The following is a 21,542-nucleotide window of genomic DNA, read 5'->3' on the forward strand; positions in this document are numbered from 1 at the left end:
CTCCAGCAGGCCACAAATGTGCATGTGTCTGCTCAAACGGTCAGAAACAGACTCCATGAGGGTGGTATGAGGGCACGACGTCCACAGGTTTGGCAACACCAAGATTGGCAAATTCGCCACTAGCGCCCTGTGCTCTTCACAGATGAAAGCAGGTTCACACTGAGCACATGTGACAGACGTGACAGAGTCTGGAGACGCCGTGGAGAACGTTCTACTGCCTGCAACATCCTCCAGCATGACTGGTTTGGCGGTGGGTCAGTCATGGTGTGGGGTGGCATTTCTTTGGGGGGCCGCACAGCCCTCCATGTGCTCGCCAGAGGTAGCCTGACTGCCATTAGGTACCGAGATGATATCCTCAGACCCCTTGTGAGACCATATGCTGGTGCTGTTGGCCCTGGGTTCCTCCTAATGCAAGACAATGCTAGACCTCATGTGGCTGGAGTGTGTCAGCAGTTCCTGCAAGAGGAAGGCATTGATGCTATGGACTGGCCCGCCCGTTCCCCAGACAGAATCCAATTGAGCACATCTGGGACATCATGTCTCGCTCCATCCACCAGCGCCACGTTGCACCACAGACTGTCCAGGAGTTGGCGGATGCTTTAGTCCAGGTCTGGGAGGAGATCTGTCAGGAGACCATCCGCCACCTCATCAGGAGCATGCCCAGGCGTTGTAGGGAGGTCATACAGGCACGTGGAGGCCACACACACTACTGAGCCTCATTTTGACTTGTTTTAACGACATTACATCAAAGTTGGATCAGCCTGTAGTGTGGTTTTCCACTTTAATTTTGAGTGTGACTCCAAATCCAGACCTCCATGGGTTGATACATTTGATTTCCATTGATAATTATTGTGTGATTTTGTTGTCAGCACATTCAACTATGTAAAGAAAAAGTATTTAATAAGAATATTTCATTCATTCAGATCTAGGATGTGTTATTTTAGTGTTCCCTTTATTTTTTTGAGCAGTGTATATATACCAGGCCCCTAGGTGCGCACTCTGTAGTCTGATACTGCTGTCAGAGTACAATCTATCCTTCAAACGAAAATCCTCAGTCAAGCCATCCGCGCTGTAGAATTTGCGTCCGGGCATGCCAAATTTGCACATTACGGTATCACGCGGAATATCTTGACAGGGAGAGAAGCTCTGATCTCTGAACCTCTTCTAAACAGATTGTGTCGGCAGTGAATTGTGTGATGATGATGTGATATGTTTATATCCAGTAACGTCATTCATTGTATGGACTTTGTTGACACTTTTTCTTGTTTCAATTCGGTATCAACACGCATCACACGCGGAAACACATGCCTCCCAGGCGGTAGTTCGGTTAAACCCTTTTCAGTGATTGAGACTCCACATACAGCAACTATGATTGCATTTGGATGTCAAGAAATAGGCCAAAAATACAGACTTGCAGCAAAGAAACATCTAAACTTATAAAGGCACTGATGAAAAGCCATGATTGGATTTTTCTAATAATTATAACCTATTGTCAAATATGATCATGTAAAATATTTCAATGGATTTTAATTGAAGAGCTAATTCATTACTGGGTTAGTTTCATCCTTAACACTTGACACCCAGTGTCATAACATGTTATGACACGGTCATAACCATGTCATAAAATGTCAATACAGCTGACATAACTTGTCATAACCTGTTATAATATGATCACTGTCATGACACATACTGCATATTGTGACATATATTGTGTTACTTTATGGCTGGTTATGACACCTACATAAGTGTCAAAGCCCACAAAACCTACCACACAAGGCAAAATATTCTATTACACCATAGCCTACATGTCAACAGTATGTTTGTTGTATGTATGTTCTTTTTTTAATGACCATATTAAATTCTCATTGTAATTGCGCAGACATTGATGTCAGACATGCACATACCCCAATGCTCTGTTGCTGATGACTGGGATGAATGCAGGAGCAGATTTCCGGAGTAGGACCAGACACCCTATTTTTGACTGATGACTGATATAAGGGAATGTACGTGGTAGGCCGATCTGGCTTATATGATTATGATGGTCATAATGCTTCTTGACAGTGTCATAAAGTGTATATTTTTTGGTCCATGTAAAATGACAACGGATGGTCATAATGTCTTCAGGACAGTGTCATAAAGTGTATATTTTTTGGTCCATGTAAAATGACAACGGATGGTCATAATGTCTTCAGGACAGTGTCATAAAGTGTATTTTCTACAAGTTACTTAAAATATGATGAAAAAACATGACTGCAAAGAATTCATTACAAAAACAACAAAGGATTTAAAAAACTAACTTTAAAACGGAAGGAAACTTCTTGGCAGGGATTTTTTTTTAAATAAATGTGGGTTTTGACACTCTTATATACAGTTGAATTTGGAAGTTTACATACACCTTAGCCAAATACATTTAAACTCAGTTTTTCACAATTCCTAACATTTAATCTTAGTAAAAATTCCCTGTCTTAGGTTAGTTAGGATCACCACTTTATTTTAAGAATGTGAAATGTCAGAATAATAGTAGAGAGGGATTTATTTCAGCTTTTATTTAATTCATCACATTCCCAGTAGGTCAGAAGTTTACATACACTCAATTAGTATTTGGTAGCATTGCCTTTAAATTGTTTCACTTGGGTCAAACGTTTTGGGTAGCCTTCCACAACCTTCCCACAATACATTGGGTGAATTTTGGCCTATTCCTCCTGACAGAGCTGGTGTAACTGAGTCAGGTTTGTAGGCCTCCTTGCTCTCACATGCTTTTTCAGTTCTGCCCACAAATGTTCTATGGGATTGAGGTCAGGGCTTTGTGATGGCCACTCCAATACCTTGACTTTGTTGTCCTTAAGCCATTTTGCCACAACTTTGGAAGTATGCTTGGGGTCATTGTTAATTTGGAAGACCCATTTGCGACCAAGCTTTAACTTCCTGACTGATGTCTTGAGATGTTGCTTCAATATATCCACATCATTTTCCTGCCTCATGATGACATTTATTTTGTGAAGTGCACCAGTCCCTCCTGCAGCAAAGCACCCCCACAACATGATGCTGCCACCCCGTTCTTCACGGTTGGGATGGTGTTCTTCGGCTTGCAAACCTCCCAATGTTTTCCTCCAAGTTCTATTTTTGTTTCATCAGACCAGAGGACATTTCTCCAAAAAGTACGATATTTGTCCCCATGTGCTGTTGCAAACCGTAGTCTGGCTTTTTTTATGGCGGTTTTGGAGCAGTGGCCTTCTTCCTTGCTGAGCGGCTTTTCAGGTTACATTGATATAGGACTCATTTTCTTGTTTTACTGTGGATATAGATACTTTTCAAGCAAAGAGGCACTGAGTTTGAAGGTTGTCCTTGAAATACATCCACATGTAGACCTCCAATTGACTCAAATGATGTCAATTAGCCTATCAGAAGCTTCTAAAGCCATGACATAATTTTCTGGAATTTTCCAAGCTGTTTAAAAGGCACTGTCAACTTAGTGTATGTAAACTTCTGACCCACTGGAATTGTGATACAGTGAATTATAAGTGAAATGATGTCTGTCTGTAAACAATTGTTGGAAAAATGACTTGTGTCATGCACACAGTAGATGTCCTAATCGACTTGTAAAAAAAACTATAGGTTGTTAACAAGAAATTTGTGGAGTGGTTGAAAAACAAGTTTTATTGACTCCAACCTAAGTGTATGTAAACTTCCGACTTCAACTGTAAGTGTCATAAAATAACACAATATATATCACAACAGGTGTAAATATCTGGGTCATGACAATGTTATGACTGTTTTGCCAAGTTCTGTCAGCTGTTATGACATGGTTATGGCCATGGATTATGACACTGGGTGTCAAGTAAAGAGTCTCATATTCCATAATATTTATCGCATATTGGAGACTAAATGAAAGTTTAACATACTGTTTCAAATATGTACTATTTTGAAAATACACATCACATACATAATAATGTAATTTATCCCATATTGGAGACTCAATTAAAGAACGTCTTCATATATTTAGTCAGTAAACTCAATGTATTTATGTCATACACCTTCTCAATCAATTACATTTATTTTACAAAGCCCTTTTTACATCAGCAGTTGTCACAAAGTGCTTGTAGAGATACCCAACCTAAAACCCCAAAGAGCAAGTAATGCAGATACAGAAACACAGTGACAAGGAAAAACACCCTAGAAGGGCAGGAAGCTAAGAAGAAACCTAAGAAGGAACCAAGCTCAGAGGGGTAACTCTTCTGACTGTGCTGGGTGGAGATTATCAGAGTACATGGCCATTAATGCCAGATCATTTTACAAGATGTTCATACATGACCAGCAGGTTCAAATAATAATATCAGTGGTTATCAAGGGTGCAACAGGTCAGCACGTCAGGAGTAAATGTCAGTTGGCTTTTAATAGCCAAGCATTCAGAGGTCAAGACAGCAGGTGTGGTAGAGAGAGGGAGAGAGAGAAAGAAGGTCGAAACAGCAGGTCCGGGACAAGATCGCACGTCTGGTGAACAGGTCAGGGTTCCATAGCCACAGGCAAAACAGCAGATCGGGATCAGCCGCATGACCAGATGGACTGGGGCCAGCCAGGAGTAATCCTGATGGTCATAAGCCTCAGGTCCTCCTCAGCTAGAGAGAGAGATGGGAAATTAGGAGGAGCATACTGAAGTTCACACAGGACACCAGATTTCACCACATAGAACAGACTGACCCTAGTCTGCTGGCACATAGACTATTGCAGCATAGATATTGGAGGCTGAGACGGAGGGGTGAAAAAGACAGGAAGAACACCTCAGTGACACAACCCACTCAAGTGACACACCCATCCTAGGGATGGCATGGAAGAGCACTAGAGGCAGAGAATCGCAGTAGAGAGAGGGGAGCCGGCCAGGCAGAGACAGCAAGGGCGGTTCATCTCTCCAGTGCCTTGCTGTTCCCCTTCTCACCCCTGGGACAGACTACACTCAATCATAGGACTTACTGAAGAGATCAGTCTTCAGTAAAGACTTAAAGGTCGAGACAGAGCCCATCTCTGACATGGATAGGCAGACCATTCCATAAAAAAAATTTGCTCTACAGGAGAAAGCCCTGGCTCCAGTTGTTTGCTTAGAAATTCTAGGGACAATAAGGAAGCATGCATCCTATGACGGTAGCGTACGTGTAGGTATGTACGGCAGGACCAAATCGGAGAGATAGGTAGGAGCAAGTCCATGTATTGCTTTGTAAGTTGGCAGTAAAACCTTGAAATCAGCCCTATCCTAAACAGGAAGCCAGTATAGAGGCTAGCACTGGAGTAATATGATCACATTTCTTGGCTCTAGTCAAGATTCTAGCAGCCGTATTTAGCACTAACTGAAGTATATTTAGTGCTGTATCCGGGTAACTGGAGAGTAGAGCATTGCAGTAGTGTAATCTAGAAGTGACAAAAGCATGGATTAGCTTTTCTGCATCATTTTCAGACAACAAAAAAATCTTATTTTTGCAATATTATGAAGATGGAAAAAAGCAGTCCTTGAAACAGTCTTGATATGTTCGCCAAAATAGAGATCAGGGTCCAGAGTAACGCCGAGGTCCTTCGCAGTTTTATTTGAGACGACTTTATAACCATCAAGATTGTCAGATCAAACAGCATATCTCTTTGTTTCTTGGGACCTAGAACTAGCATATCTGTTTTGTCTGAGTTTAAAAGTAAAAGATTTGCCACCATCCACTTCCTTATGTCTGAAAAACAGGCTTCCAGGGAGGACAATTTTGGGACTTTACCATGTTTAATTGAAAAGTACAGCTGTGTGGCATCCGCAAAGCAGTGAAAGTATACATTGTGTTTCCGAAAGACATCACCAAGAGGTAGAATATATACTGAAAACAATAGTGGTCCTAAAACGGAACCTTGAGGAACACCAAAACATACAATTGATTTGTCAGAGGACAAACCATCCACAGAGATAAACTGATATCTTTCCGAAAGATAAGATCTAAACCAGGCAAGAACCTGTCCATGTAGACCAATTCAGGTTTCCAATCTCTCCAAAAGAATGTGGTGATCGATGGTATCAAAAGCAGCACTAAGGTCTAGGAGCACAAGGACAGATGCAGAGCCTTAGTCTGATGTCATTAAAAGGTACTTTACCACATTCACGAGTGCAGTCTTAGGACTATGATGGGGTCTAAAACCAGAGTGGAGCATTTCGTATACATTATTTTGTCTTCAGGAAGAGTTGCAGCGCAACAGCTTTTCCAAAACATGTTCTGGGTCTAGGTTTGGCTTTTTTCAGGAAAAGCTTTATTAGTTGCCACTTTTAGTGAGTTTGGTACAAATATGGAGGATAGTGGAGGATAAAAATAAATAAAAAATAAATGAGTGAGGTCACCGCATGTGTGGGGGGTGGGACAAAGGAGGTATCAGAGGTATAATGAGTGGAACTAGGGGCTCCATTGTAAACTAAAACAATGATAACTAACCTAAACAACAGTATACAAGGTATATTGACATATGAGAGAGACATACAGCGAGGCATAAAGTAATCACAGGTGTTGATTTGGAGAGCTAGCTAAGACAACAACGGGTGAGACAACAACAGCTAATCAACTAAAATAGGTAAAATGGCGATAAATGGGCAGAGGGTCGGTTAACTACACACAGGGTCTGAGTGTCACGGTCGTCCTCCTCATCTGAAGAGGAGAGGCGAGAAGGATCGGAGGACCAAAATGCGGCGTGGTATGTGTTCATCATGAATTTTAATAAAGAAAACACTGAACACTGAAACACTATACAAAAACAATAAACGAACTGTGCTGAAACAAGCAATCAACATAGACAATCACCCACAAACAAACAGTGCAACCCAGGCTACCTAAGTATGATTCTCAATCAGAGACAACTAATGACACCTGCCTCTGATTGAGAACCATACTAGGCCGAAACATAGAAATCCCCAAATCATAGAAAATCAAACATAGACTGCCCACCCCAACTCACGCCCTGACCATACTAAATAATGAATACAAAACAAAGGAAATAAAGGTCAGAACGTGGCACTGAGTTTGCGGCTGGGGCCGACAGATAAACAAAAAAATTAACCGAATGGAGTATCGTGATTATGTTCAACATATGAGAGCCAATCACAGGAAGTAGCTCTTTCAGTAGTTTGGTCTGAATAGGGTCTAGTAGGCAGCTGGAAGGTTTAGAGGCCACTACTATTTTCGTAATAGTTTCTAGAGATACAGGATTAAAAAACTTGAGTGTATCCATTGATCTTAGGTCCTGGCAGTTCTTTGCAGTCTCAGGACAACTGAGTTTTGGAGAAATACGCAGATTCAAAGAGGAGTCCGTAATTTGCTTTATGAAGATCATTATCTTTTCATTAAAGAAGTTCATGAATTCATCACTGCTGAAGTGAAGGCCATCCTCTCTTGAGGAAGGCTGCTTTTTAGTTAGCTTTTGCGACAATATCAAAATAAATGTGGTTTGTCCAAGAATTTATAGTGCGGCTTTTGCTAATCCTTGGTTAGGGTCTGAGCAGATTATTTGTTGTGATTGCAAACATAATAAAATGGTCCGATAGTCCAGGATTATGTGGGAAAACATTTTGATCCACAATATTTATTCTAGTGGACAGAACTAGATCCAGGGTATGACTGTGACAACGGGCAGGTCCGGAGACATGTTTGCCAAAACCCACTGAGTCGATGATGCCTCCAAAAGCCTTTTGGAGTGGGTCTGTGGACTTCTCCATGTATATATTTAAGTCACAAAAATGTGAATATTATCAGCCATGACTAAAAGGCCCGATAGGAATTCATGAAACTTAGTGAGGAATGCTGTATACGGCTCAGACCTGTAACAGTAGCTATAAAAATAGCTTGGGTAGGCTGCATAGATTTCCTGACTAGAAGCTCAAAATATATATACATTTTAGAAATTTCCTGTAAAAAAATGTTAGCAACACCTCCGCCTTTGCAGGAGGTGCGGCAAATATAGTCACTAGTGTAGCCTGGAGGAGAGGCCTCATTTAACTCAGTAAATTAATCAGGCTTAAGCCATGTTTCAGTCAGGCCAATCACATCAAAGTTTTGATCAGTGATTAGTTCATTGACTATGACTGCCTTGGAAGTGAGGGATCTAACATTAAGGAGTCCTATTTTGAGTTGTGATGTATTATCACAGTCTCTTTAAAAAAATGACAGGGATGGAGGAGGTCTTTATTCCAGTGAAATTGCTAAAGCGAACACCGCCATGTTTACATTTCCCTGATTTTTCCTGCTGCCTGGCCTGCTATCTATCTCATTGTGGAGCTAGATGAGTTAGAACCCTGTCTATGATGATAGATAAGATGAGAGCACTCCTTCAGCTAAGATGGAGTCAATCACCCCTCAGAGGCCCAGCTTGGTCCTGTTTGTGGTTGAGTCCCAGAAAGAGGGCCAATTATCTACAAATTCTATCATTTGGGAGGGGCAGAAAACATTTTACAACCAGCGATTAAATTGTGAGACTCTGCTGTAGAGCTCATCACTCCCCCTAACTGTGAAGGGGGCCAGAGACAATTACTTGATGCCGACACATCTTTCTAGCTAATTTACAAGCTGAAGCTATGTTGCGCTTGGTGACCTCTGACAGTTTCATCCTAACATTGTTGGTGCTGACGTGGATAACAATATCCCTATACTCTCTATACTCGCCAATTTTTGCCTTAGCCAGCACCATCTTCAGATTAGCCTTTACATCAGTAGCACCTGCCCCCTGGTAAACAGTGTATGATCGCTGAATGATTGTTTTTCAGTCTAATATTGCAGGGGAAAATATTGCAGGTGTGAATAAAGTCATGTTCTTTTGCCTCACTTTTTAAAGGACGTTACTGGAATAATCATATCACGTCATCACACAATTCACTGGTGACAATAAATCTGTTTAGAAGAGGTTCAGAGATCAGAGCTTCTCGCATATTCCAGTGTGCAGGGTGTGCGCAAATACAAATTCTACAGCATGGATTGCTTGACCACTGATTATGAGGAGGGAGAGGGACAGCATTAAACCAGGTGTGGCTCCTGGATTCTACTAGACCAGAAGATTGTAAAAACCAGGTAAAACCAATGATTTCCAGAGCCTTTGGAAAGTATTCAGACCCCTTGACTTTTTCCCAAAAATTTTGCGTTACAGCCTTATTCTAAAATGTATTAAATATTTGTTTTTCCTCAGCAATCTACACACAATAACCGATAATGACAAAGCATTCAATTTTCTTGTAAAAAATATAGAAATACCTTATTTACATACGTTTTCAGACCCTTTGCTATGAGACTCGAAATTGAGTTCAGGTGCATCCTGTTTCCATTGATCATCCTTGAGATATTTCTACAACTTGATTGGAGTCCACCTGTGGTAAACTCAATTGATTGGTTTGGATAGGCACACACCTGTCTATATAAGGTCCCATGTCAGAGCAAAAACCAAGCCATGAGGTTGAAGGAATTGTCCGTAGAGCGCCGTTTCAGGATTGTGTCGAGGCACAGATCTAGAGCTGGCCGCCCGGCAAATCTGAGCAATCAGGGGAGAAGGGCCTTAGTCAGGTAGTGACCAAGAACCCGATGGTCACTCCGACAGAGCTTTAGAGTTCCTCTGTGGGGGTGGGAGAAGCTTCCAGAAGGACAACCATCTCTGCAGCACAGTCAGGCCTTTATGGTGGAGTGATCAGATGGAAGCCACTCCTCAGTAAAAGGCACGACAGCCTGATTGGAGTTTTCCAAAAGGCATCTAAAGACTCTCAGACCTTGAGAAGCAAGATTCTCTGGTCTGCTGAAACCAAGAATGAACTCTTTGGCCTGAATGCACCTGAATGCACTATATATACAGTGCATTTTATGTCAACAATCTACACAAAATAATCTGTCACAGTGGAAGAAAATGTCTGACATGTTGATTTGATTAATGGAAAATACAACACTAATATATTCAATAAGTATTCAACACATGTAGGGCTATGGCGGTCACAAAATTTGGTCAGCCAGTGATTGTCAAGCAAATAACTGTCGGTCTCACAGTAATTTACCATTAATTAACAAAGACATTTAGCATCTCCTGGCTTCCACATATAGCCTATGCAGACCTTTGGAACATCTACCTTTTAAAAAGTCAAAGAAATCCATGTAATATAGCCTACACCTTCACAATAATTCCATTATTTATTTTAGAAGGGTCTAAAGAAGCATGACATGAAGAAAATGTAGTCTATTTCAGAATCTGTTTTTATGTTAGTTCCTGATCTTGCTGTGCCAAATGGCTGTGAGCTACACTAGAATTCGGTGGCATTATTTTATATTATTTTATAGTATGAAGAATACAATTGAACAAAGCTGAATCAAATAGAAAGGCTCTTTTCTCCAAACGATTTGCGCACATGTGGCTATTCTGTGTTGAGCATTTAACAAAGAAATACAGTTGAAGTCAGAAGTTTACATAGACTTAGGTTGGAGTCATTGAAAATCGTTTTTCAACCACTCCACAAATTTCATGTTAACAAACTATAGTTTTGGCAAGTCGGTTAGGACATCTACTTTTTGCATGACACAAGTCATTTTTCCAACAATTGTTTACAGACAGATTATTTTACTTATAATTCACTGTATCACAATTCCCGTGGGTCAGAAGTTTTACATACACTAAATTGACTGTGCCTTTAAGCAGCTTGGAACAGCTTGGCTTTAAAATCTTCTGATAGGCTAATTGACATCATTTCAGTCAATTGGAGGTGTACCTGTGGATATATTTCAAGGCCTACCTTCAAACTCACTGCCTCTTTGCTTGACATCATGGGAGTTTGTCTGTGGAGATGGGAGAACCTTCCAGAAAGAAAACCATCTCTGCAGCACTCCACCAATCAGTTCTTTATGGTGGAGTGGCCAAATGGAAGCCACTCATTAGTAAAAGGCACATGACAGCCCGCTTGGAGTTAGCCAAAAGGTTCCTAAAGGACTCAGACCATGAAAAACAAGATTCTCTGATCTGATGAAACCAAGATTGAACTCTTTGACCTGAATGCCAAGAGTCACGTCTGGTGTATACCGATCACCATCCCTACGGTGAAACATGGTGGTGGCATCATCATGCTTTGGGGACTGGGAGACTAGTCAGGATCAAGGCAAAGATGAACAGAGCAAAGTACAGAGAGATCCTTGATGAAAACCTGCTACAGAGCACTCAGGATCTGACTGGGGAGAAGGTTCACCTTCCAACAGAACAACGACACTAAACACATAGCCAAGACAACGTAGGAGAGGCTTTGGGACACATCTCTAAATGTCCTTGAGAGAGCCTGGACTTGTACCCGATCGAACATCTTTGCAGAGACCGTAAAATAGCTGTGCAGCAACCCTCCCCAATCAAACATGACAGAGCTTGAGAGGATCTGCAGAAGAATGGGAGAAACTAAAAAATACAGGTGTGCCAAGCTTGTAGCATCATACCCAAGAAGAACTGGGTAAAGGGTCTGAAATCTTATGTAATGTGATATTTCTGTTTATTTTGTATTTTTTTGCTAAAATGTTTTTTAAAAGTGTTGTTTTCTTAATCATTATGAGGTATTGTGTGTAGATTGATGAGTGGGAAAAAAACGATTTAATCCATTTTAGAATAAGGCTGTAACGTAACTAAATGTGGAAAAAGTAAAGGGGTCGGAATACTTTCCGAAAGCACTGTATAATATGGGGAATTGGAAATGACTCATAAAATTACATTGATAGAACCCACAATCTTTCTGTAACATTAAATCTGCTCCCTAAAAAAATACAAATGCAGTTTTCCTCTAGGATTTTGCCTGTGCTTAGCTCTTTTCTGTTTCTTTTTAACCCCCCCCCCCCAAAAAAAAAAGAACTCCACAGTCCATGCCAATGACAAGTATACCCATAACATGATGCAGCCATCACCATGTTTGAAAAAATGGGGAGTGGTACTCAGTTATGTGTTGTGTTGGATTTACCCCAAATATAACATTTTGTAGTCAGGATCTAAAGTTAATTTCTTTGCATGTTTTGGAAAATGTTTCTTCTGTACAGGCCTCCTTCTTTTCACTCTGTCATTTATGTTAGCATTGTAGCATAACTACAATGTTGTTAATCCATCCTCAGTTATCTACTATCACAGCCATTAACATTAAACTCTGTTACTTTTTTAAAATCATCATAGCCTCATGGTGAAATCCCTGAGCGGTTTCAAGTCTCACTAAGCGGTTACCCGCAATTGAGTTGGGAAGGGAGCCTGTATCTTTGTCGTGACTGGGTGTATTGATACACCATCCAAAGTGTAATTAATAACTGCACCGTGCTCAAAGGAATATTCAATGTCTACTTTTCCCCCCTTCTTTTCAAACCATTGGAAAACCTCCCTGGTCTTTGTTGTTGAAATTCACTACTTGACTGAGTGATAATTGTACGGGGTAGTCATTTAAAAATGATGTTAAACAATATTATCCATGCAACATATTATGTGACTTTTTATTAAGCAGTTTTACTCCTACAATTATTTAGGCACTGGTATACTTTAAATCAGTGACATAAAATCTAAATTTAAACCATTTTAAATTCAGACTGTAACACAACAAAATGTGAAAGTCAAGAGGTGTGAATTATTTCTGAAGGCACTGTACACATCATTGGGTAAAACTAGAGATCTATCAGACCGACCACGACTGCGTTTACAGTTTCATACTCTCATTCTCAAAGATTGAAACGTGAATACCGATATGTGTAGGCTACGTTTGACTATTCTATCTACCGTGGTGCGTAATTTACGCAGTTTATAATGGCGTCTGTGCAAGAGAAAAATAAAAAATGAAGCTTAGAAAAAGTCTGTTGTAGAAATGGATAGCCTTTTACACGGGTTCCCACAAGTGGGCTGTGACCGTCTTTCTGAGTTTGTGGTTCACATTTTTTTTAGTTTTACCCCAACTTGATGAAGATCAAATCGAATCAAACGCGGATATATGACGGGAATGGCTACAAGAAACGCGCCGCCTGTCTGTGCTTCAGGAACGAGAGTGAGGAGGAGGTAAATCCGAGGCTAGGAGTGTGGAGGTTGAACGGGCCATTTGGAGTACAGGTTTTCTGTTGTCTGGTGGGGTAGCTATTTCTAATGTAGAGAATAGGCTACATGTCAGCTAAAGCATATGCTTGTTTAGTGGCAACATCGCCTGCAGTTAACATGATATTGGATTTTTTTTTAAGTACAATTTTAAAACTTACATTAACCTTGACTGTAGAGGCCGAGGCTGAATATATTAAAGTTGAATAACTTTATTTTCCCAGAGTTGCCAAATTAGTTTATTATGCAATGCAGGGTCTGTTAGCTCTGGGCCATTGCAGTACTTTCAAAAGTAGTCATACCCCTTGACTTTTTCCACATTTTGTTACATTACAGGCTGTAATTTACAGCGTTAATATAAAATAATTATTTTAATTTTTTAGAAATAAAAACAAATATCATAATTACATATGTATTCAGAACCTTTACTCAGTCCTTTTTTGGAAGGACCTTTGGAAGTGATTACAGCCTCAAGTCTTGGGTATGACGCAACAAGCGTGGCACCCCAGTCTGAGGTCCTGGGTGCTCTGGAGCAGGTTTTCAGCAAGCATCTCTCTGTACTTTGCTCCGTTCATATTTCCCTCGATCCTGACTAGTCTCCCAGTCCCTGCCGCTGAAAAACATCCCCACAGCATGATGCTGCCACCACCATGCTTCACCGTAGGGCTGGTGCAAGTTTCCTCCAGACTTGGCATTCAGGCCAAAGACCTCGATCTTGGTTTCATCAGACCAGAGAATCTTGTTACTCATGGTCTGAGAGTCCTTTAGGTGCCTTTTGGCAAACTCCAAGCGGGCAGTCATGTGCCTTTTACAGAGGAGTGGCTTCTGTCTGGCCACTTAACCATGAAGGCCTGACTGGTGGAGTGCTGCAGAGATGGTTGTCCTTCTGGAAGGTTCTCCCATATTCACAGAGAAACTCTGAAGCTCTGTCAGAATGACCATTGTGTCTGTCAGAATGGCCCTTCTCCCCTGATTGCCAGCTCTGGGAAAAGTTTTGGTGGTTCCAAACTTCTTCCATTTAAGAATGATGAAGGCCACTGTGTTCTTGGGGACCTTCAACGCTGCAGAATTTTTGGGGGACCCTTCCCCAGATCTGTGCCTTGACACAATCTTATCTCGGAGCTCTACGGACTATTCCTTTGACCTCACGACATGGATTTTGCTCTGACATGCACTGTCAACTGTGGGACCTTATGTAGACAGTTGTGTGCCTTTCCAAATCCTGTCCAATTTACTGAATTTACCACAGGTGGACTCCAATCAAGTTGTTGAAACATCTCAAGGATGATCAACGGAAACAGGATGCACCTGTGCTCAATTTCGAGTGTCATATCAAAGGGTCTGAATACTTATGCAAATAAGTTTATTTGATTTATTTACATTTATTTACATTTATTTACATTTACTAAATGTTTTTGCTTTGTTGTGATGAGGTATTGTGTGTAGATTGATGAGGAAAATGTTTTATTTAATCCATTTTAGAATAAGGCTGTAACATAACAAAATGTGGAAAAAGTCAAGAGGTCTGAATACTTTCTGAATGGACTATATATATATATATATATATATATATATATATATATATATATCCAGTACCAGTCTAAAGTTTGGACACACTAGTTTGGACACACTAATTCCACGGTTTTTATTGATGATTTTTAAACTATTTTTTACATTGTAGAATAATAGACACCAAAACTATTAAATAAAACACATATTTTAGATTCTTCAAAGTAGCCACCCATTGCCTTAATGACAACTTTGAACACTCTTGGCATTTTCAACCAGCATTTTCAACCAGCTTCACCTGGAATGCTTTTCCAACAGTCTTGAAGGACTTCCCTTGTTGGCTGCTTTTCCTTCACTCTGCAGTCCAACTCATCCCAAACCATCTCAATTGGATTGAGGTCGGGTGATTGTGGAGGCCAGGTCATCTGATGCAGCACTCCATCACGCTCCTTCTTGGTCAAATAGCCTGGAGGTGTGTTGGGTCATTGTCCTGTTGAAAAACTAATGATAGTGCCACTAAGCACAAACCAGATGGGATGGCATATCGCTGCAGAATGCTGTGGTAGCCATGCTGGTTAAGTGTGCCTTGAATTCTAAATAAATCACTGACAGTGTCACCAGAAAAGTACTCCACACCATCACACCTCCTCCATGCTTCACGGTGGGAACCACACAATGCGGAGATCATCCGTTCACCTACTCTGCGTCTCACGAAGACACAACGGTTGGAACCAAACATTTGGACTCATCCGACCAAAGGACAGATTTCCATTGCTTGTGTTTCTTGGCCCAAGCAAGTCTCTTCTTATTATTGGTGTCCTTTAGTAGTGGTTTCTTTGCAGCAATTTGACCATGAAGGCCTGATTCACGCAGTCTCCTCTGAATAGTCGATGTTGAGATTTGTCTGTTACTTGAACTCTGTGAAGAATTTATTTGGGCTTCAATTTCTGATCCTGGTAACTGTAATGAACTTATCGTCTGCAGCAGAGGTAACTCTGGGTCTTCCTTTCCTGTGGCGGTCCTCATGAGAACCAGTGTCATCATAGCGCTTAATGGTTTTGTCGAGTGCACTTGAAGAAACTTTAAAAGTTCTTGAAATGTTCTGTACTGACTAACCTTCATGTCTTAAAGTAATGATGGACTGTCATTTCTCTTTGCATATTTGAGCTGTTCTTGCCATAATATGGACTTGGTCTTTTACCAAATAGGGCTATCTTCTGTATATCATTCGTACCTTGTCACAGCACAACTGATTGGCTCAAGGAAAGAAGGAAAGAAATTTCACAAATGAACTTTTAACAAGGCACAACTGTTAATTTAAATGCATTCCAGGTGACTACCCCATGAAGCTGGTTGAGAGAATGCCAAAAGCGCGCAAAGCTGTCATTAAGGCAAAAGGTGGTTACTTTGAAGAATCTAAAATGTAAAACATGTATCGATATGTTTAACACTTTTTTGGTTACTACATGATTCCGTGTTATTTCATAGTTTTTTTTCTAAAATATAGAACATAGTAAAAATAAAGAAAAAACCCTTGAATGAGTAGGTGTGTTCAAACTTTTGACGGGTACTGTATATATATCCTCCTAATATTGTACAGTCTGTGTGTCGCTTCATTGGCCTGGGCTATTGCTTGTTTGAATTCAAGACCAGATTGATCTCCGTTTGTCAGTGTCGGAGTAGCCACTCATTTCGGTCATTTGTGTAGGATTAAAAAAAGATTGCACTAATGTCAGTGGTAGTCGGACTCAAGACAAGTGGATTGTCCCTGGACGTGGCTGCTGTTCGAGAGGTGTGTGAAGAGGTAGGCTGAATTACTTGTCAACTTCATTTGTGCATTCAGAGTTTTTATTATGCAAGGAGCTCATTGAAAGTATCATTTCACTTCTGTGCAGTTGCCCTTTGAAATGGTTTGTAAAGGTTAAAGGCCTGTATAGACTGGTATAGACAGGTAATTACACTTTTATAACGTGTTTATTCATTAATAATCTGATTTCTCAAAAAAAAACTTGATGTCCCTGAGCATAATTGTGTTAATAGAAAGGTTACTCTCATGCTAAATTGTTGCCTAAAGTTCTTAGAGGGTATATATGGTATTTGAACTGAAGCTAACCTTTTCTGTTCAACAAATGGGATAATGCCATCTTTAAACATGTACATTTTAGGAAATTTAGACACTTTTAGACACTCTTATACAGAGGAAATTACAGCTAGTACATTCATCTTAAAGTTAGCTAGGTGGGACAACCAAATATCTCAGTACCGGTAAATACATTTTTCAGAAATAAAGTAGCTATCAGCAAAGGCAGTGCTAGTGGGGTGGGGGAAGTCAAATGTGTGTGTTAGTTCACAGATGGGCATTATTTTATTATTTAGTTTTTTGGGGGGGCGAGGGGGGCTGTGGGTTTATTTAAGATACTCTTTAAAGAGGTAGGGTTCAGGTAGGGTTTCAGATCTTCTAGTCTTTTAAGTTTATTGGTTTTCCATTAACTGTATTCAGCCTCATTTGTGAGTTCCTTGTGATCAATGTTGAGCTCATTTGTTGGGGAAACACAATCTGATGTATTGTTGTCTTGGCCAAATGTTATTGCAGGGTTTTGTTGATGTACTAATTTTACACTAGTTGACTTAGCAGCCCTTATTTCAGCTCTGAAAAATCTAAACGTTCTTCTATGTAAACTATTCACTGAATGGGTTGAGGAGCCTCTTGATTGAGAGTCCATGTTTATAAATAGAGTAAAACTGTAACCTGAAGAAGAAAGTACTGCAATGATACCATGTTAATAGGAGCTGATCCCTCCCTCTCCTCCATGACGTTGCATCCGCCCTGGAACTGAAAATGGCAGCAATTCTCAGAACCCCCAGGTCTCATCGGGTGAAAATGTGAAAACATTGCAGTGTCCTGCTTTTACTAAGAATCGTTATTCAAGGTTTAATCTGCTGTTTCATTTCTACTGAACATGTTGTCTTTCCAGGCTGGTGTCAAGGGGACATTGGGGCGACTACTAGGAATTTTCGAGGTGAGCTGAAAAGGATTTTCCATGTCTTTGTGTTGCTTGTCTTTAAACTTGGGGTGGGAGGGACTGCTAGTTTATTTCCACTGTTTGCCTCCTAACCTTGAGCACTAACAATTTTTCTTGATTTCCTCTTTCTCAGAACACAGAGAGGAAGCACAGAACATATGTCTATGTCCTAATGGTTACAGAGATGTTAGAAGACTGGGAGGACTCTGTGAATATTGGTACATTGTTACTAGTTTTTTGTGGTGTTTGTGAAAGCTGTGATGACTGGAAATCTATTTTGTTATGTGTGATCAAATTGATTAATCGGCAACAGATTGACCAGCTGATCATAATAGATGCTACAACTGCTGCTACTACTACCACTACTACTACTATTGTAAATCCTTCATAGGCATTTCATTCCTGAGTTAATCTAGACTTAACCTGTTTTTGTAGCCCCCTTTCAAACGCCGCTCGTTATCCCTCTGTTGACAGGTAGAAAAAGGGAATGGTTTAAGACCGATGATGCCAGCAGGGTGCTGCAGTGCCACAAGCCTGTGCAGGCCTCGTACTTTGCGGCCCTACAACAGGGCTTCCTGAGCAACAACATGACGCCCCTGGTGGCCACAATAGGGGGAGGAGACCACTCCCCTACCTACAACATCAACCATAACTCTAGATCGAAGTATAAGTAAAACACAGAAACTCCTGTAGAATTCTCCACACCTTTTACCCGCTTCTTTTTCTTACCTAATCCTGCTCCTCCTACTACTACTACTTATTTTTTAAACTTCAAAACATCAACAGAAATGTTTGCCTTGACAGTCTTTTTTTTGGTGACAGAATGGAGGTACAGACTTGAAGTGTTGGGCGAAGAAGATATAATACTTTGTAATTTGAATGTTTTTTTTCTTGATTTTTATTAATAATTGCATGAGGTATTCCCAAACTCTTCCTCCTTTTCCTCGGCCCCTCATTCCTCTCTGTCATAAATGTGAGGTTTGTTGAATGCAACTCTGCTGTGGTGATGTAAAGTATTGCTATGCTATGTGTTTACCATTTAGTTGCCACACCCTTTTACATGACAGTCATAAGAATGACATAACCTCTCACCATGTACCGTGACAGATCGTTAGTCTAAGAGTTAAGAGTTATACAGTATGACAGGCTTTTTCAGTATGACATTTTCTGTAGTTTGTTTTCTTTTCATATCTTTTCTAATCATCTAAAAATGCATTTATTTGGTTAATGGTTAGATGGGCTTGTTGGAAAGCTTCCTGTTTTGTATGTGTGGTTAAGGTACATGGGTGTGTCTTGTGTGATGTCATCTGTAGGAATGGAATTATCTGGTACAAAACGGGCTCCATTGTGACGATAGCACAAGCTTTGGTGATTGGAAAGAGAAGTTTTGATAAGGGGGCTGACATAAAAAAAAACAGCTTTGGCTTTTGTTATCACACTAGGGCACATCTAACCAAAACATTGAAATGTAAATAATCTGCACATCTTGTTGTCAGTCTAGACTATAAAGATAATATATTGATTGGTTTAATAACTAAATGAACAGAAAAACAGAGAATTATGCATGTTATCTGATCCTCATGGGAAAGGAACAAGAACCCAAGCTAGTTTTTGGTGCAGGAGACGTGCTCTTGTAGAGTTTTTGAATCATGTTGTGCATCAGGAGGCGGGTAGTAATGTCATCAGGTGTTGTTTATTGTTCTTGAATAGTAAGGCTAATTTAAAATGGCACTTGGAAGATTATGCCGCTGCTGGATAACGTGTTTGTCATACTCTGGACCCCACTAAAATTGATGTGTTCATGGTTTTCACTTGATAATTCTAAATCCATTTACTTTGTTGTTAATATTCATATTTATTTTCTAATGGTATGATGGTGATTGATTGCATATGATGGACGTTTTTCAGTCTGTACTAATCTCTCGGTGTGTGTATTGATGTAAGGTGAGGGCTGTTGATTGATTGGTGTGTGTGTGTGATGCAGGAAGAGATGTTGCACAACAGGAGATGCAATAACAAGGTAAATCACCTGCACATTTTGGTGAGGGCAAATTTACGCTCATGTGAATCCATCAATTCTAAATTGTATTCTAACAAATGTTTACACTGTGATATAATTCTGCATTTTCCCTTAAATGAACACTGGACTTTTGTTTTTATGTTAGCTATATTTGTTTTGTTAGGTTTTTGTTGTTTCTTGAAATGCACTTTTAAATAGTTCTTAATATATTATTTGTCTACTTTAGGTAGGTTCATCATTGGTTGTTCAAATTGATCATTTAAATCAATCAAATGCCATTGATCTGATGAATGGATGGATGCTGATAAGTCTCAGAACCATAGTGATTCTGGCCCAGTCAAGACTTGTGAACAAGAATAACTGGGATTGGTAGATATGTTAATGTTCTCTAGCCTATGTCAATGCAGAGACCAACTCTCCACTACTGGCCCTGGAGTTTGGTACTGTTGTTTGCTTGTCACCCTGGCCCACGAAAATTGATGTGTAGATTCTACTTCACACTGTACTTTGCCCTGATGGGCTAGTAGGTATGTGCCAATTTCAATAATCACGTTTTATAAAATCTTGTTTCAGGACCCCCAAAACTCCCAAGAAAAAACTATGTAAGTTGTCATGTAACTGACTGGCTCTGGCAGAAATGGCAGAATATTTCTCAACTGAGCATAATTTAGCACAAAGAATGAGAATATTATATTCTTGTTGAGCTGGATTGTGCCAAACGTACCCATTGACCCAACTGATCTGGCACAAAGAGCTGTTAAGTTAGTTCTCAGCCTTATTCATCTCCTCTGGCAATGTTTTTAAGTTTTACACAACAGCCTAGTCCTATCCTTGAAATGGCCCTAGACCCGTGGTATGTAAGGCCCTCAGTTGGCTAGCTTTGCTTAGATGGATGCATTGTATTTACTTTTTAGCTGTTTATGCAACATTTATGTACTAGTAACTGCCTGGGGAGGTTTTTTGATTTTCCTTTCCTCATTTATTTTTACATGGAACCTGAACATAGGGAATATGTGGTGTTTTTTAACTTGTGAAAATAGAAAAGGTCAGGCCTACTCATGGTAGACCTAAGATAGTCATATTGCACCAGGACGTAATGATTGTAAAGACACTCCAGTTGAATGCATTCAGTTGTACAACTGACTAGGTATCCCCCTTACTTTCTAATAAGTACATACATGGCTTTATTTCTCACAATATGGCCGGTAGGGATTGGCAATTTCAGTATGCCCCATGTTGTTTGTCTGTGAGTCATGAGGTGTGTTTAGTTCGCTTTCACGTTTGCACTGAACGACGTTTCCCCCAAAACGGTATGCACAGTTCAACAGCCTTTGAGGTACGTTTGGTGGGTGTGACCATCTGAAATCGTAAAACTCGTGATGCACACCATATGATAATGTGCCCCTGGGCCACCATAAGTGTTTTTCAACTGGTCATTCAGTACAGTAGTTTACATTGAATTCAATATTGCGCAAAGTTCTATCATACTGAACCCAACCGTGTCATAAGATTTTGTGATGGCTCCATCTAGTGGTTATGGGTCATCTAACTAGGTGATGGCAGTTCTGGGTAATATGTTCCTGTTCTTCATGACTTCAGTTTACTGGTAAGTTTAATGGTCTTAACAGCATATAAAGCAAATCCAATGATGAAATATGTATCTTTCTAGATGACTGATGTAAACTGAAAAATTGTCAAATCCAAATCATTACATGCAATGGTCCAATCGGGGGCAATTCAAATACACATATCACTGATTTCTTCTTCAATGGGGAATTACACAACAAAAGTGAAGATTGTAAAACAATTCTGCCAATTAATAAAACACCCAGTGTTCCCTTTTCTTAGGGTTTCTTTGTATTTTCTTGTTGACTCCAGTTGGAGAAATGTGTTTGTCAACTCCTCTAGATTAAAAATACAAGTTGTCTCAT

General features: G+C 40.1%; 1 protein-coding gene across 2 annotated transcripts; it reads left to right on the forward strand.

Moving 5' to 3' along the window:
* Nucleotides 1–12,743: 12,743 nt before the first annotated feature.
* On the forward strand, nt 12,744–21,454 carry LOC109869133 (diphosphoinositol polyphosphate phosphohydrolase 1-like). Of its 2 annotated transcripts, XM_020459036.2 has the most exons (5): nt 12,748–13,026; nt 16,277–16,372; nt 17,544–17,588; nt 17,725–17,809; nt 18,066–21,454. In XM_020459036.2, exons 2-5 carry the CDS (start codon nt 16,298–16,300, stop codon nt 18,263–18,265), a joined length of 405 nt encoding a protein of 134 aa, XP_020314625.1. In that variant the 5' UTR covers nt 12,748–13,026; nt 16,277–16,297; the 3' UTR covers nt 18,266–21,454. The 2 variants fall into 2 exon arrangements, with proteins under 2 accessions (XP_020314624.1, XP_020314625.1); XM_020459035.2 differs by lacking the exon at nt 16,277–16,372 and having other exon boundaries at nt 12,744–13,026.
* The last annotated feature ends 88 nt before the right edge of the window (nt 21,455–21,542 follow it).

This window comes from Oncorhynchus kisutch, linkage group LG24 (genome assembly GCF_002021735.2).
Source record: "Oncorhynchus kisutch isolate 150728-3 linkage group LG24, Okis_V2, whole genome shotgun sequence".
NCBI classification, from domain to species: Eukaryota; Metazoa; Chordata; class Actinopteri; order Salmoniformes; family Salmonidae; genus Oncorhynchus; species Oncorhynchus kisutch.